General features: G+C 35.0%; 1 protein-coding gene across 8 annotated transcripts in view; it reads right to left on the bottom strand.

Moving 5' to 3' along the window:
- LOC125273338 (synaptotagmin-2) overlaps nucleotides 1–17,041 on the bottom strand; it is a 51,832-nt gene that overhangs the window by 12,735 nt on the left and 22,056 nt on the right. For 6 of the 8 annotated variants that reach the window (XM_048198574.1, XM_048198575.1, XM_048198576.1 and 3 more), the window contains 2 exons: nucleotides 5,267–5,507; nucleotides 3,630–3,790 (listed from right to left, as the gene is read on the bottom strand). In XM_048198574.1, coding sequence (XP_048054531.1) covers nucleotides 3,630–3,790; nucleotides 5,267–5,480 — 375 coding nt within the window. In that variant the 5' untranslated portion in view covers nucleotides 5,481–5,507. Of the gene's footprint in view, nucleotides 1–3,629; nucleotides 3,791–5,266; nucleotides 5,508–11,412; nucleotides 11,670–13,333; nucleotides 13,390–17,041 lie in introns of those variants that run through there. The other 2 variants (XM_048198580.1, XM_048198579.1) reach the window with 2 other exon arrangements.

The following is a 17,041-nucleotide window of genomic DNA, read 5'->3' as shown; positions in this document are numbered from 1 at the left end:
GTACTTAGAAAAACATGAGAGGAGCTTTTATTGATATGCATAATTCAGTGTGCAAGCATTTTCTCATCATCATCATCATCAGCATGATAAATTTAACTGTTCATCAGTGATACTCCAGGGAACAAGCGATGACAGCAAACGTTTAAAGAAGAACAGACTCCTTTGTGCTATTCTGGGCATACGAAATGCTGACATATCGTTTTTGTGTATTTTTGAACATCATCCAAACTGCAGGGAGATAAATGTGTGAAAATCTATAATGTGCAGAACTAATTTTTTGTTTCCACAAATAGGTCACAATTCCAGCATTATGCAGTGGCCCCAAAAATGTATTTGGACAGTAAGCCACACTTCATTAGATCAAGGGTTTTCAACATTAAATAGATTATTACAATCATTACCTATATCTTCCATCTACCACATTTAGAAATAGTACACTTTAAAAACTGCTGGGTTAAAAACAACCCACCTGCTGGGTAGTTTTATTTAACCCAACTATTGTTTAAAAATGACTGTATTACTTGCTTAAAATGAACCCAAAATATGTTGGAAATTAACATTTATTAATATGTTTAACAAATAAACAATCATTAATAAGTGTAATGAATAATAATTAAACAATAAACATTTATGAAATTGCTTATAAATAAATGTTCACCTTTTGATTATTATTGCTGCCTCTAGTAATTATGTGTCTGATTTTTAGTTTCCAACCTATTTTGGGTTCATTTTAAGCCAGCCATATAGTCATTTTAAAACAATAGTTGAGTTAAATAAAACTACCCAGCAGGTTGGCCAAACATTTAACCCAACCACTGGGTTAAAACAACCCATTAACTGTTTTTATCCATTTTCAACCCGACTTGGGTTGTTTTTAACCCAGCATTTTTTAGAGTGTAGAAATGCATAGAATAATTTTTATATCAACATATCAAATAAAGCGTCATCTGTGTCTCAAATGCCACTTGGTTTGATATTTTGTTATCTAATGCAATGACATTACAACATTTTTAAGAGTGGCTGAAGTGTCTAAATATTTTTTGGGGTCACTTTATGTGAAGATGCTGCATAACAGAATTATTATGTTATATGCATAATATGTCAAGTTGTGAGGACTTTAGAATTTGGGGCTCAAAAGTTTAACCTAATTTATCTCTGTTTTTATCTTCCATAAGGACTGTAGACTGATTTAAAGATGTTTTAATGTGCCACCAAAAAAAAATTGTCACTCTCAAGTCAATTCCTAACCATATCCATATAGCAACAAATTAAAGGGCACAGCAGAATATGCGCTAATCTTAAAAACAAATTGATCATATATTTTGAAAAATATATATATTCATATATTTTTGTTACTTTAAATTGAACTGATTATATGATCATATAACAAGAGCTTATATGACAAGCAAAATAAATGATATTTTATAGCTCTAGATATTTTCTGCTAGTTCTAATCCCTGAGACATCAGGACTTTTAGTGCAGCTAAAACAGCCATGCCCTTTAAACACATGCATTCATTGTGAGTCTTGTGGGTCATCTCTTGCTAACTCAAAACATCTTGCCAGTATTAGTGGGTTAATAATTAGTTATTCCATTCACACCTCCTACACATTTGTCTCTTTGTTATTGTATTATCATTCTTCCACTTAAGTGGGGGTTTCATTTGCATTGTAACTTTCCTTTGTTTTTAATCAAATCTTTTCAAGCAGCAGGTACAAAAGGCTTAAAACAAGGAAGTTACAACAGCCATTCCATCCAATCCCACCCACGCGGTGCTAGCACTCAGCGGCCAAACAGCTGTGCCGTTCATCCGTCCACCTACCGTAGCGCCGACGCCCATGAGCGTCAAGAAATGCGGCGCATTAGACACATAGCGGGAGGAAGGAGAGCAGAGAGAGAGGGAGAGGTTGAACTCACGACACACCAAAAAACAGAACGAAAGACAGTAAAGACAGTAAACAACACCATGAGAACCATCTTGAGAAATGACACTGTGATGTTTAAGACATCTGTATGAATAAAAGTAATAAAGTTTGACTTAAAGTAATGTTTTAAGGATCATACCATGAAATTAGTGTCTTTTCCATATCAAATGATTTCTGCAAGATTCAAGATGTACATTTTATCAGACCAAAAATCTCATAAAGTGTTAATAAATTGCACTATGCCATCTTATTTTATTTTTTCTCATTTTATATACATATATATGTGTATTTGTGCTAACAGAAACATCTTTACGAGAAACGAAATTAGTGCATTAATGGGGATTTTGCAGTGACACTTTTGTCAATTACACTGTTGTGCCAGTAGGTGGCGAAAATTGATTTAGTTTTAAAATGAGTCATTGATTGATTCACTTCACTGATTCATTCAGCAATAAATACTTGATACATTAAGCGAAGTGTGCATACAATGGACACTTTACTATCCTATGAGGCCACGAGAGAGGATTTGTGAATGGCAGTGAAGCGACGCAACTCACGCAGGTAGGTCACATGATAATTACAACATGGCGAATATAAAAAGTCCCAGATTACATTTATACTACATAAAACATACTTTTTTAACGGTCACAAAGTAATTACTTATTCAAAATAAGTAGCTACTCAAGAGAGTATGCAATTTCGGATGCAGCCAATGTCTTTATGAGTGAGTCACTGAATCATTCGCTCAACCGATTCATTCAAAAGCACTGATCTATTCAGCAACAATTTAAAGGTTCAGTGTGTAGGTTGAGGTTGCGAATTGCAACCAATGGCTCAGTCCACTGCTCACCCCTCCCTTTCGAAGCACATAGAGAAGCTACGGTGGTCGACACAGGACAAAGATGTCGTCATGCTCTGTAGAGCAGTTTGCCGGTTTAGGGATACTGTAGAAACATGGCGGCGCAAAATGGCGAGTTACATGTAAGGGGACCCGCGGTGTATGTAGAAAAAAAAGGTCTCAATCTAAGGTAAAAAAAACATAACGGTTCATTATGTAAGATCTTTATACACCACTGAAAACATAGTTATGTATATTATATTGCATTTCTGTCAGTAGATCCTCCTAAATATTACACACTTGACCTCTAAGTGACTGTCTTTATCAATGACTCGTTGAATCATTTAAAAGGCAACCTTGGAACCGGTTTAAATTACAAGTTGCAACTATTTTGCACAAAGTAACTGATAATATTGTATATAAAATGTAAGTTGCTCAATATTAACGTACAGTTGATCTGAATTCTGTAATGTTATTTCATTATATAACTATTTTATAATTAACGGCACTCATTTTGTAGAATGACCCTTAAAGCTTCTGTCTTTTTATGATTAAAATCACATAAGAACATCCAGTGTACCATTTCTCTTCAAAGAAAACAAAACACTCATTACTCACAAACACAATAAAGCAAACCATGAAGCTAATCACATAACAGACTCTCCTCATAATCAGTGCAACCCACACTAAAGTGGCTTGTTTTCTTAATGATGCAACACTAATTTCTGTTGATATTCCCAGTTTATACAGAAGTTAATATAATCTAGTTTTAATTCTAAAACTCAACTAATTGGAGTGTGCATCTGGCTTTTAACTACATTATTTAATGCCATCATGGTGGGTGATATTGAACACCGTTACATACATCTCCACCCTGCATGTTCTTCATGTTGAAGCCATCCTTTCCCTTTTTGCCTTTCTTGTTCTTCTTCTTCTTACAGCAGCATTTCTTAATGATACAGAAGCAGCAGGTGAGGATGAGGAGGGCGGCCACTACAGCAATGGCGATGAGCGCCCATGGAGGCACTGCAGAGCATTATGGGGAAAAAAACCAAAGAGAGTCATTCAGACATTGTGTTGTCACCGAGCAGCATGTGAAGGGTTATTCCTTGAAGGTGGTATTTGACATAGAGCAAGTTATGACATTTTGATGAAATACTACAAATACAAACATGTTTTCAATTAATGTTTTACGAACTTAAAGGGTTAGTTCTCATGTTACGCAGCACATTTGAGCTTCTGCAAGAACCAATGAGGTTCATTCATTCAAAAGTCTTATGGATTTTTGTGTAAACTGTCCCTTTAAAGGTGCCCTAGAACGCTTTTTCACAAGATGTAATATAAGTCTAAGGTGTCCCCTGAATGTGTCTGTGAAGTTTCAGCTCAAAATACCCCATAGATTTTTCAAATTCATTTTTTAACTGCCTATTTTGGGGTTTAATTAGAAATGCGCCGATTCAGCGTGCTTCCCCTTTAAATGCTCACGCTCCCCGCCCCCAAGCTCGCGACTCTATAATACATTGCATAAACAAAGTTCACACAGCTAATATAACCCTCAAAATGGATCTTTACAAAGTGTTCGTCATGCAGCCGATTATGTAAGTATATTATTTATTTGGATGTTTACATTTGATTCTGAATGAGTTTCATAGTGCTCCAGGCTAACGGGCTAAAGCTAACATTACACATTGTTGGAGAGATTTATAAAGAATGAATTTGTATTTATGAATTATACAGACTGCAAGTGTTTAATAATGAAAATAACGACATGACTCTGATCTCCGTGAATACATTAAGAAAAAATGGTAACTTTAACCACATTTAACAGTACATTAGCAACATGCTAACAAAACATTTAGAAAGACAATTTACAAATATCACTAAAAATATCATGTTATCATGGATCATGTCAGTTATTATCTCTCCATCTGCCATTTTTCGCTATTGTTCTTGCTTGCTTACCTGCATAAAGTCTGATGATTCAGCTGTGCACAGATCCAGATGTTAATACTGGCTGCCCTTGTGTAATGCCTTGAACATGAGCTGGCATATGCAAAAGTTGGGGGCGTACATATTAATGATCCCGACTGTTACGTAACAGTCAGTGTTATGTTGAGATTCGCCTGTTCTTCGGAGGTCTTTTAAACAAATGAGATTTATATAAGGAGGAGGAAACAATGGTGTTTGAGACTCACTGTATGTCATTTCCATGTACTGAACTCTTGTTATTCAACTACGCCAAGGTAAATTCAATTTTTGATTCTATGGCACCTTTAAAGAGTGAATTGGGATTGCATGTTGATTTGAAGGGTTACAAGAAGAAGGCAGATCATGTTAAGTTGCTCTTTATTGCACTGGACTTCTAGATTAGAAAGAAGGTCGGTTGGTCACAGGGTCAGACAATTTGTCCAGCATTTAAATCCATAAAACATCTTCAGCATAATGATGCACTATTGATTCTCTTGATCTAGTGAGACTGTAAAACATCTCTGCTGGACTTACGTGGGATTTTATCGATCTCATTGAGGAACTTGCTTTTGATTTCCTCAAAGACATCATTCTTGTTGACGGGTGCCTCAGACTCGGTGGAGTTGTCTGCAGGTGTGGAGACAGCGGGGGCCATCGTCATTGTGTGCGACGGGTGGGTGACACCGAGTCCCGTGGGCTCTGGGCCCACCATGGCTTCTGGCTTCTTTTTGAAGAGGTTCCACTTCATAATATCTGGCTTGACCGCTCAGGAACCCTGGAGGAGTTAAAGAGACCACACACATTTAAAACACAAAATACATTGAAGTCTGGAATGCTTTTTGATCTTAAAGACAATTGTGGCCTTCAAAAACATCAGTGCCTACCGTCTGTCATATTGAATGTAGGAAGGGTGCAGCTTTTTTATAATAACATATATATATATACAGTATATAAACTTAAATGCAATTTTCACAGCATATTTATTATTATTATTATGAGAAACTTCAAACCAGAAGCTTCTTCTTGAATAAATGACAAAAAAGCACAAGTGAAAAGAAAACAAGGCTAAGACCTCTTGGATTCAACAATGGACGGCTGTTTTTAATAATGAAATGGATGGTCTTGCATTTAAATAATGAAATAAAGCGCCAGAGCTTCAGGCCGTTGAAGTATAGAGTGCAAGATAAATGACAGAACACTGCACTGCAGGACAAAACACAAGACATTTTGTCCTGGGACGCCTCAGTGCTTTTTGCACTAGATTTGTTTATGTTATAAAACAGCATAAAATCCAGCGTTATTACTCACATATACTTGTATGCAACAGAAAAATTGAAGAAAATTCTGCCTCTGATTTGACTTTCCCTGCAGCATCCACTTTTAAAATGTCAGATAATATCTACTGTCACTGCTGACAGCTTCTCACAACCTTGTGAATGAAAACCTGTAAAAAATTATGTCTTTAAATCAGGGCAGCTCTGCTGGCAGGTTGTACATTTTGCTAGATAATATTAAAAATGAAATGAAACAGCAAAACGATGTTGTCTTAATAAGGAGATCTAATATTCATGGAGATAAATACGTGGATGAAATGAAAAATAAAGGTTTGAGGCTAGATGGCAACCAGCAAAAAACTGCAGCATGTCTAAATATAATGACTTTTGGGAAAAAAATTAAAAGACATAGAGATCCTGGATGTGATTAGAGTCTTACAAACTGGAAAACAAATGCTTAAAAGAATTCCAGTTTTGTTTTTCATACTCTTCATTTTTTAATTAAAAAAAAAAAAAAAAAAATATATATATATATATATATATATATATATATATATATAAAAAATAGAAAAATTATTTATAAGAATTATTTAATTAATTAAAATATTAAAATAACTCATTAACATTTGTAATTAAAATATTGATTAAATAACTGATTTAAAATAAAATAGTAAAATAAATTATTATTACAAAATTAAAATAAAAAAATAATTCTGTTTCCTTTCTATTCATTTTAATAATTTAAAAAAAAATCTAATAATAAAAAATACAAAGAAATATTTATAACAATTATTTAACTAAATAATTATTACTAAAATATTATTATAACTCATTAATAAGATTTTAAATAAAAAATATTGACAAAACAATTTATTTAAAATAAAATAGTAAAATAAAATATGATTATTGCAAAATGTAAAAAAAATTTAGTTTTCCTTTCTCTTCATTTTTTTAATTTTAAAAAATATAAAAATAAAAAATACAGAGAAATATTTATAAGAATTATTTAATTAATTAAATAATTATTACTAAAATATTAAAATAACTCAATAACATTTTTAAAATACTGATAAAATAATTTATTTAAAATAAAATAGTAAAATAAACTATTATTGCAAAATTAAAATATAAAATTTATTTAAATTATATATTGTTTAATATTGATTTTTAAAAATTGCAATGAACAAGACTTTTTGCCTTATTCCCTGCTGAAATATCTTCACCTAATCAGATGGGAATTTTACAGCCCTCACTGTCAGAGATAAACAAAAAAGGGAAGGAAAAACCGAATAAGACCAGAAAACGAGACTGCGTTTGATTATAAGTAAGAGTGTTAATGCAAATGAACAGGGTTGTTAATAAAAATCCCACTACTGAGTAGGTTTAGATTATCAAAGTGCTAATAAAAAGATTTGAATACACTTCATGGACACTAATGTATTCTGTAAGTTTTGAATGAGAAAAATGCACATTTATTATTAGTAGTTGACTGACAAGGGTTTTTCTATGATCGACGCAGAGATTTATTTAGTATTAGCAAATGAGACGTCAACATAATTGCCCAAAATTAAAAATGTATTATTTCACACACTCTATTAACTAACTAACACTTAAGTTAAACATAAATGCACAAAAGAGGCAAAGCATTGTGTGTTTATATTGATTATTTTATGCATTACATATGGTCACTGTCGCAGCATTGGCTTCTGCTTTCCAGCATTTTCAGGTTTCTGCTCTCGTATCTGAGCTATGATTGAGAAAAACAATCTAGGATTGCCTCCTTCACCGCCACCCACCAAGAAACAACCATAAATACTAATCAATACTAATCTAAACAAAGCCAGCTATTGACTATCATTTGTACTCTGTTCTTCTCTGAAAGAACCAAATGGGCTTGATTTACCAAATGCACATCTCCTTCCAATCCATGCTGGATAAATCGTCAAAATGACAAGATCCACAGCCTCTACCCTTCAATACATGCAAAACCAATCTGCACTATTTAGGTGGCAATCACTGATGATACCCGCGTTTGAGGGGCTGCATTGATTTTCTCAAGTAGCTCGACATCTATCCGCTATTCTCCGGCGCTGCAGAGCTCACCTGCTGCACGCCATTGACATTTGCGTTCGGGCTGCTCTATTGACTGACAACACTGTGTCACCATCTCTGTTCCCCAAGAGTAGAGAATGTGATGAAAGCGCCCTTTACACGCTCACACCCTGATAGTCATGAGGACGCTCCACCATGGCTGGATGAGGGCTGCTGTGTGGCTTTTGATCGGTCTGGAAGGCTTGGTCATTTTTCCAATAGAAATTTTAAAAAATCAGTTCTGTGATTAATCAAAACATATCAATTCTATTACACATCATTCAGTTTTTTTGTCTATTTAATGTAAAACAACTAGTTTTTATGTTCTGACGAGATAATTTTCTATAATAACTAATGTTGGGCTAGCTAGTTAATATTAGTCAATATTAAACAGCTAGACTTCACCAGCCTGCAAAAAGTCTACTTCCTAGCAACTTGATGGATGTCACTCCAGGATTTTTCAATAGGAATTGTCAAAAAAAAAAATAAATAAATAAATAAATAAATAAATAAATAAAATAATTTTTAATCTAAAAAATCAGTTAATTTATTGGCTGCTATTTACAATCAAACTTTTAATATATTTTAGAATACTGTACTATGCGATTACATATTATAATTTAGTATTTTAATATTTAAGAAAAATTCAAAAATGCTTATAGGCTTTGATTCACTTTGCCACAAACTTTTAATATATTTTAAGATATACTGTTAAATTAGATACAATAATTTTATATTTTAATATTTAAAAACTTTGTGAAAATGTTTATATGCTTTACAAACTTTTAATATATTTTAAGATATTGATATTTGAATATATACGATAATTTTTATATTTTAATATTTAAAAAAATTAAAAATATAGAATAAAATGCAGATCTATCTATCTATCTATCTATCTATCTATCTATCTATCTATCTATCTATCTATCTATCTATCTATCTATCATCTATCTATATGTCTATCTATCTATCTATACATACATAGACAGGAAAAACATACTGGTAAAATATACCAGTATGAATGCACTGTAGACGCACTGCCAAATGCATGAAATGTAAAAGTAGATCAATACTGATATGTTCGGTCTCATTCTCATTTGGAGCTGCAGAGGCTGTACATGTGAGATGTGATCTGCCTGAATTGCAGACACAAATCACTTTACAGCTCCATCTAACAGAGCAACCAAGACAGTCGGACAGAACTGGGATATGCGGTCAGTCGGCGCATGGGGTTTCACCCTGATTATGTGTGTGTCTGTGGCTGGGACACAAGCTGGATTTGGACATACATTTGTCTAGATCACATCCGACCTGAAAACAGAAGAAATTGGAGACTGCAGAGTGAGAGTTTGCTTCTGTTTGTGTGGGAAAACCAGAGTAACAAATCCCTGAGGGAAATCAATAACCTTAGAAACCATATCTGCCATAAGGCAAATCAAATTATAGGTAAAGCTCAAACTCCAAGCAGTGATCTTTATGTGCTCTGTCATTGATATGCTTTAATTTTGTGTACTTCTTAACTGCCTTAAAGACCCAGTTAGCATTTACATTCTCCTGAGAAACGTCCTCACACAACCAGAGAGCTTCATAAACGTCTCGTCTTATGAATGGAGACAGATAGTCACATCTGCTGCACTGGCACAGCCTCTAGCATGACGCCTATCCTCACGCAACCCTGATAACATTTACAGTAGTATCTGCACCCTTGGCAATGCCATCTTTACTGAAAAGTCTAGTTATCTCAGAGATCTCAACACCTTCAGACTCAATGCATCTCAATGAAAGACTGTTTCTGGAATATCTGCAAAAGTTTTCTGTTGAGAGGAGATCTGTGACGGACAGTCCTGGAAATCCTGAAAAGAGTCAGATTATGGAAAAATCAATAACCAGTCAAATAATCCAGCAAAGTAACAGTAACAATCTGAGAAAAAAAAAATGGCACAACTGGTCACTAGCATGTAGTGTGTTGTGTTCGGCCACTTAGACAAAGATTGTGTGACTGATGTGTTAAAGTGACCAAGCAGAGTTTGCTTTGTTTTAAATATGTGACGTTTAGGGACAGATTTATCTAAAAGACGAAAATAAAATAAAATAAAATAAAATAAAATAAAAAATGTATTTTAATTATTTTATTTAAAATAAAATAATTTTACAGCAGAAAATATCAGAAAAGGGAGGACATATACATATGAAAACTTTGTGATCAAAAATATATATTTATAACAGTGTAAGTCTATGATCAGCTGTACAAAAAAAACATAAAAAATGAGAAAGTGTGCGTCAACTTTGTGTTCAAAAATAAAATAAATAATTTATAATTATATAATATAAATAAAATAATTTTACAGCAGAAAATATCAGAAAAGAGAGGAAATACACATATGTAAACTTTGTGATCAAAAATATATATTTATAACAGTGTCATTCCATGACCAGCTGTACAAAAAACATAAAAAAACGAGAGAAAATGTGCGTAAACTTTGTGTTCAAAAATAGAATAAACTAAATAATATAGTATGTTGTGTTCAGAGTTTGCTTTGTTTTTAATGTGATGTTTAGAGACAGATTTAGCTAAAATATCATAAAATAAAATAATTTTACAGCAGAAAATGTCAGAAAGTATACGCATGTAAACTTTGTGATCAAAAATATATATTTATAGCAGTGTCAGTCCATGACCAGCTGTACAAAAAAAACATCAAAAAATGATAGAAAATGTGTAAACTTTGTTTTCAAAATTAAAATAAAATAAAATAAATAATTTTACATCAGTGTCAGTCCATGACCAAAAAAATGAGAGGAAATATATGTAAACAATTTCTGCCAATTCTAAACTTATAAGTACTAATTATTTCACAAACAAACAAAGAAACAAACAAAAAAGCAGAAAATACAGCTTAAACAGGTCTCTTTCAAAGATTTAATTAGGCCTAAACTGACAAACTTTGGCAAATCTAGTGATCCATTAGCTAAACCACAACTAATTAACATAAACCAGCTTGCAGCTAAGTGTAAATAATTTCAGCAGGGTAAAAACAAGCCCCAGTTAAGTGTGTTAAAACTAGTAATTGACTCGATTTGTTCATGTACGTAAGTTTCTACATCAAGTAACTTGATCTTTAGGGCTTTATGCATCCATGCCCCACTTCCAACTCACTTCTGAAATCATGCAAACTCTGTACGATGCAGCAGGAAAAACAAAAACAACATTAACCCTTGAAAACAAATATTGAACAGCGTGAAAAATGTTAGCATGCTTTTCGGTGGGGTCGATCGGGAGGTGGGGTCTTGCAGAAATGGGAAAGCCCTTACCAGGCAATAGTCCTGTCCTCCCTAATGGAGCCACCCATCCAAAACGTGAGAGCAGCAGAACGCTTCACAGGCGCATCCCACGATCTCCCTCACATCCGCACAAACTGCAGTCCCCCACTGCAGTACAGAGCGCTCTGTCTCGCTCGCACACTCCCTGCTCTTTCACAAGACACAAACCTTCCTCTGTCAACTTCCTCGACTTTACCTCACTGTTTCATATTCGCATATCGCTACCTTTGAACTCTCCTCTTTTCTTCCGTCTTGTTTAATGTTACTATCTCTCTTCTAATTCCCTCTTCACCACTCTCTCTCTCTCTCTCTCTCATTATGGATTCTGCTCACACTCGGCCGAATGCAGTGTGCTACGCCCTGAACCGCTAGTGGAGGACAATCTCCACTGATCAATATGTAAAACTGTCCCCCCCCTCGGGGACATTGTGCAGGTTTATCCTCTGAAATGCCAGGGGGAAACTGTCCAGGTGTGCAGCGAAACTTCTGCTGTGTGTGGGAAGGAAAGAGAGAAACGGAGAGAATAACAAAGACAACGCCAACAACAGAGCATTGCAATTTCTCATGCAAGTCTCACGGGGCCGGTCCGTAATAAACCAGGAGGTGTATGGTACACAACCCTGAGAGGAGAAACAAAATGAAGAAATCTAAACTAAAGTGTGGCGCAGTTAATGCCAACTATGTGACATTTTGCAAGACAGCTTGGCATTATGCATCACATTATTATGGAAATATTCATAAAAATAGCCATGGTTACAGCTAGTCCAGAAATGTTGGGAAAGGGCAGTAGAGCTGGCAGCATAATCAGCAATAAATGGTCTTTTTCAATTTAAAAAACAAAAAAGATTTATGTTTAAACACCTGCAATACTCGCTGTGAGCTGGGAACGCTGTGTTCTGGTGCGTTTTAAAGCACAAACTGGCTCGTCGTGCACAAACCGTTCCTGGGTGTTTCTGACGGCCGAATGGCAGGCATGATCATTATTGCACAGTGGACAAAACTATTATTATTACAGCTGTAAAAATAAGGTTTATTTATATATTAGTTTACCTTTTCTGAGTGGTGCTTTCCTGTGCAAAACTCACCGCCATGATGATACACTCTAAAAAATGCTGGGTTAAAAACAACCCAAGTTGGGTTGAAAATGGACAAACCCAGTGATTGGGTTGTTTTGACCCAGCGGTTGGGTTAAAGGGGTCATGCAGTGTTTTACTGTTTTATGTTTCCTGGGGTGCACATATAATGTTAATATGCTTTTTACATCAAAAATGGTCATAATTTAGAAATAAAAGGCATTTGTCTAAATGTGTGTCTGCTATGAGACTTCAGTGTAAACGTCCACTGCTGTGATTGGCTAACATCTTTACATTTGAAATAGCTAAGTATACTCTCGAAAACTTTTAGCACATTTTTACTATTACAGCTCTCACGATTAACTAATCATGAAAAGTTTTGATTACATTTAGATCTACAACATTATATTTAGATTGTGGCATGAAAGGTTGCAGTGATGAACATTGAAGCCGATCACAGACATGTTGTTGAGCGCATGAAAGCAGTGATCTCGTCATTGCAACTCAATTTCTGCACATTTCTAACGAATGCTTTCATCATAACGAAGAGATTCGTTGAATAAAACGGGAGTTTTGGCTCGAATCAAGAACTCAGTCACTGATAAACTCGCACTGTTTGATTGACAGCTCCAGCGATTGTAAAGGGAGCGTTCTTTGATCGCTTTCTATATATAATTTAAACCCTGTTTAACAGATTATTTTCATCTTACTAAGAGAAACAATGTGAAGTTGACTGTTTAGTCACCGGTTTGATTTACTGACATATAGACAAAGAACATGTGACTGTACATGAATCATTACATATCAGATCAGGCATTAGAATGAACACAGTTACTCACATGTTGTTGCATTACTGTCGAGTCCATATCGTAAAAGTCTGTTTGCAAAGCCTGTGTCGAAATGCTACCAAAGAACACACAGTAAAATTGCGATAACAAATAAATAAATCTCAACTGAGACTTTCACATTAGTTAAAATAAATAACCATATTCCTAGCATTAGGATTCTTTGAAAGGTAATGTTATTTTTGGCCTGTATCGCTCTTCCCAGTGGGCGGGGCTAATGTTGCAATGATGAAGTAGGCATTGATTTCTTCTGCGGAGGCGGGGTTTCACCTATCTGTGACATCATAGGCACATTCCAGGATCACTCATTCAATGGGCTTGGTGTCAATAAAACTTTTATTGGACTAACAAGGAAGTTTTCAGTTCTGATATTCTTATAGTATGATGACCTCTATATCAAAAGCTCAAGGAAAAGTTCATTTCTTAATGCACGACCCCTTTAAATGTTTCCCCAACCTACTGAGTAGTCAAATATTGTTTAAAAATGACTATATGGCTGGCTTAAAATGAACCCAAAATAGTTTGGAAATTGAAAATCAGACACATAATTACTAGAGGCAGCAATAATAATCAAAAAAGGTGAACATTTATTAATAACCAATTTAATAAAATTATTAATTAAACATATTAATACATGTTCATTTCCAACATATTTTGGGTTCATTTTAAGCAACAATACAGTAATTTTTAAGTAATAGTTGAGTTAAATAAAACTACCCAGCAGGTTGGGCAGACATTTAACCCAAAATCAACCCAATCGCTGGGTTTGTCCATTTTCAACCCAACTTGGGTTGTTTGTAACCCAGCATTTTTTATAGTGAAACATTTATTAAATTGCTTATTAGTAAATGTTCACCTTTTGATTATTATTGTTGCCTCTAGTAATTATGACTAATTTTTTATGTCCAACCTATTTTGGGTTCATTTTAAGCCAGTCATATAGTCATTCTTAAACAATAGTTGAGTTAAATAAAACTACCCAGCAGGTTTGTCAAACATTTAACCCAAACGCTGCATTTTTTAGAGTGTAGGATGTTGTGGGAGGTTGCTAGGGAGTTGTGGGTAGTTGCTAAGGTGTTCTGAGTGGTTGCTGGGTGGTTTCTTACTGTCTTGCATGAAAAGAGTCCTGCAAGCTGTAGATATGGCTCGGGTCCCACCAACGATGTAAGTCTGGGGGATTTTATCATCTGCTAACAAAAATTGTACACCTAATCACTTCTCCTCAAAAAACACAATTTGAGGTGTCATTCATGCCTGTAAAACAAACGGTGCAGGATGATGTCAACGTTTAATACTCAGACAGCAATTGCAAAGACCACTACTAATCAGATGTTGCAGAAGTGTTTCCTCAGCTCATTTGAGACCAGACAATGGGAAAAGGGATGAAAATATGCATGAATATAGATGGATATGAATGAAAGATTCATTGCCCAGTGGGCTGCAGTGCCCTGTGATCTCCCACAATAGAGAGCTGACAGCACAGCAGTAGAGCTGATGTCAATACTGATTATTCAGAGAAATTAACAACAGCAGGGGCGAGAGAGAGAAAGAGAGAATGATGGGGGAAAAAACCCGGGCTAGAGCGCTAAGGGAATAGAGCACTGACAGAAGCACTGATCAAGATTTGAGAATGGCAAGTTAACAAAATACCAACCTTACAACCAGCTAATGCTAACATCAGAGGTCAACCAATTAGTTTTCTACAGCCAATGACAATAACTGAAGAGCAGTGTTGTCGTTTTAACTTCTATCTATCAACTAAAAAATGTTGGTAATTCAAATGTCCTGATTTTTTGTTTTTTATAAATATTAGATGGAAAACTTAAGCTTAAAAAATTACAATTACACCGTGTCTACACAATTGGTTAAAGTACTAAAATTACTAATTTAGTAATAATATTTTATTAGCTCACCAAACGCAAAACTTCCACGAGGAAAAAACGTTCCTAGCAAGTGTAGAGCGCCGACCTCAGTTACCCGGATGAGTCTGTGTTATCAGTTTTTACCATAAAAAATATGGACGACGCACCTCCACTCTCTTCCATTGTAGAAAAGTGAAGCCGCCAATGTCCCAATATGGCGCTGACATCTTGTGCTGATTAGGGACCCGCGTCTGCGCAGTAGTGAGCATGAAGTGTAGCCGCACGATATCAAGGCCCCGCCCGGAGTGAAATAAACAGTTATGGAAAAGTAGAAATTAAAGCTCAAATCTCCTTCAAAAAATCCAGAAAAAAGTTTGTTGGTACCTCATTGGCTACTTCGCTCAGAGAAGCTGTCAATCACAGCTGTCAATCATGATGTCACACCCCATGTTTTTATAGCATCAAATAACTAGCTAAAACCAAAATTATTAAAAAACATCAGCATGATTAAAAACTACATAAAATTACATAAACTATCTTTGTAAAAAAAAATATTTGAAGTGCAATTTAATTGTTTAGTTTGTCTCACGCCCCATTAAATTACATGGAGAGGGTGGGGTTTATGACCTATACTGGGACCAACCACCTGGGGGCGATCAATACGCTTTGGCTTCACTTTTCAGGACTTGTGCTGCACGCTTCGTTTTTACCTGTTGTTATCGGGAGATAACATACCGCTGGATGGTGCGATTGACCAATCAGAATCAAGTATTCCAGAGAGCTGTGTAATAATCGGCGATAACAGCATTTGCGTGGCCAAATAATAATGATGGTAGTTCCCTTTACAAATCAAATGACAGCATGAATGGATAATAAATATTTATGCATAAAAAATGTTGATGTGAAATTTGAAAGTATTATAGTTAATAATGAGTAAATCAAGTGTTCATTTTTTTGTGGATATTTAAATTTAATTTGCTGTATTGGCCACTCTGCTCTCTAGATTTCAGTATTGACATCAGCCACCAAAAAACCCAGATCAGTTGGGATATCAATACATGATATAGTTTAAAATGGCACATGAGACATATATATTAAAGTGCTGAAATTAAACAAACACTTATTTTACCTTGAGTAAAATAAAAAAACAAAACAACGTTTATCAACAAGCAAGCAGATCTTGAAACCGACACATCACAACCTTTCTGTTAATCGGCCAAGTTGACAATCTCAAAAAAGGCCAAATGTTGGCAGAATAATAAATCTGGCTGATCAAACTCACGACTCAATATGCAGCAAATGGTTCTTGATGTCACATTTAAGTACTAAACCAAACATATTTTAATGCCATAATGCCAACATATCACATAATTAATGTGCTGTGTGCGTATAATAAGTGCTGAGGTGTGGCACGGCGCCATGCATCAACAACACGGCCCCTGCCAGATGGGGTCTGACATCCCTGATCCAGCGGTCTGAACCCATGCAAACTGAGCAGCACTTCCTGGCATCGCTTTTTCTACAAAACCTGATGTGCATGCGTCGAAGCTGAATTACCAATTTGATGTAGCCAATATTAAATTCATAAAGATTTACTCAGACAGCAACGGTTATTAAATTGTCAGGAAGTACAGTAACCCTCAATTATCACTGTAGACATTATAAAGATCATCATGTCAGGTTTTCAAGTCCCTGATGGAAGATATGAATTTCCTGACAATAATCTAACCTACATCCAGCCCATAAAATGACCTATATAGATGACAATACATGAATCTAGCAGCTCGAGTCCATCTAATTAACCCAAAATTTTGCAAAATGTCCCAATTTTAGCTCTAGA

The sequence above is a fragment of the Megalobrama amblycephala genome, linkage group LG8 (genome assembly GCF_018812025.1).
Source record: "Megalobrama amblycephala isolate DHTTF-2021 linkage group LG8, ASM1881202v1, whole genome shotgun sequence".
Lineage (NCBI taxonomy): Eukaryota > Metazoa > Chordata > Actinopteri > Cypriniformes > Xenocyprididae > Megalobrama > Megalobrama amblycephala.
The sequence above is the reverse complement of the archived record's forward strand: the minus strand, read 5'-3'. Positions and strand labels throughout refer to the sequence as shown.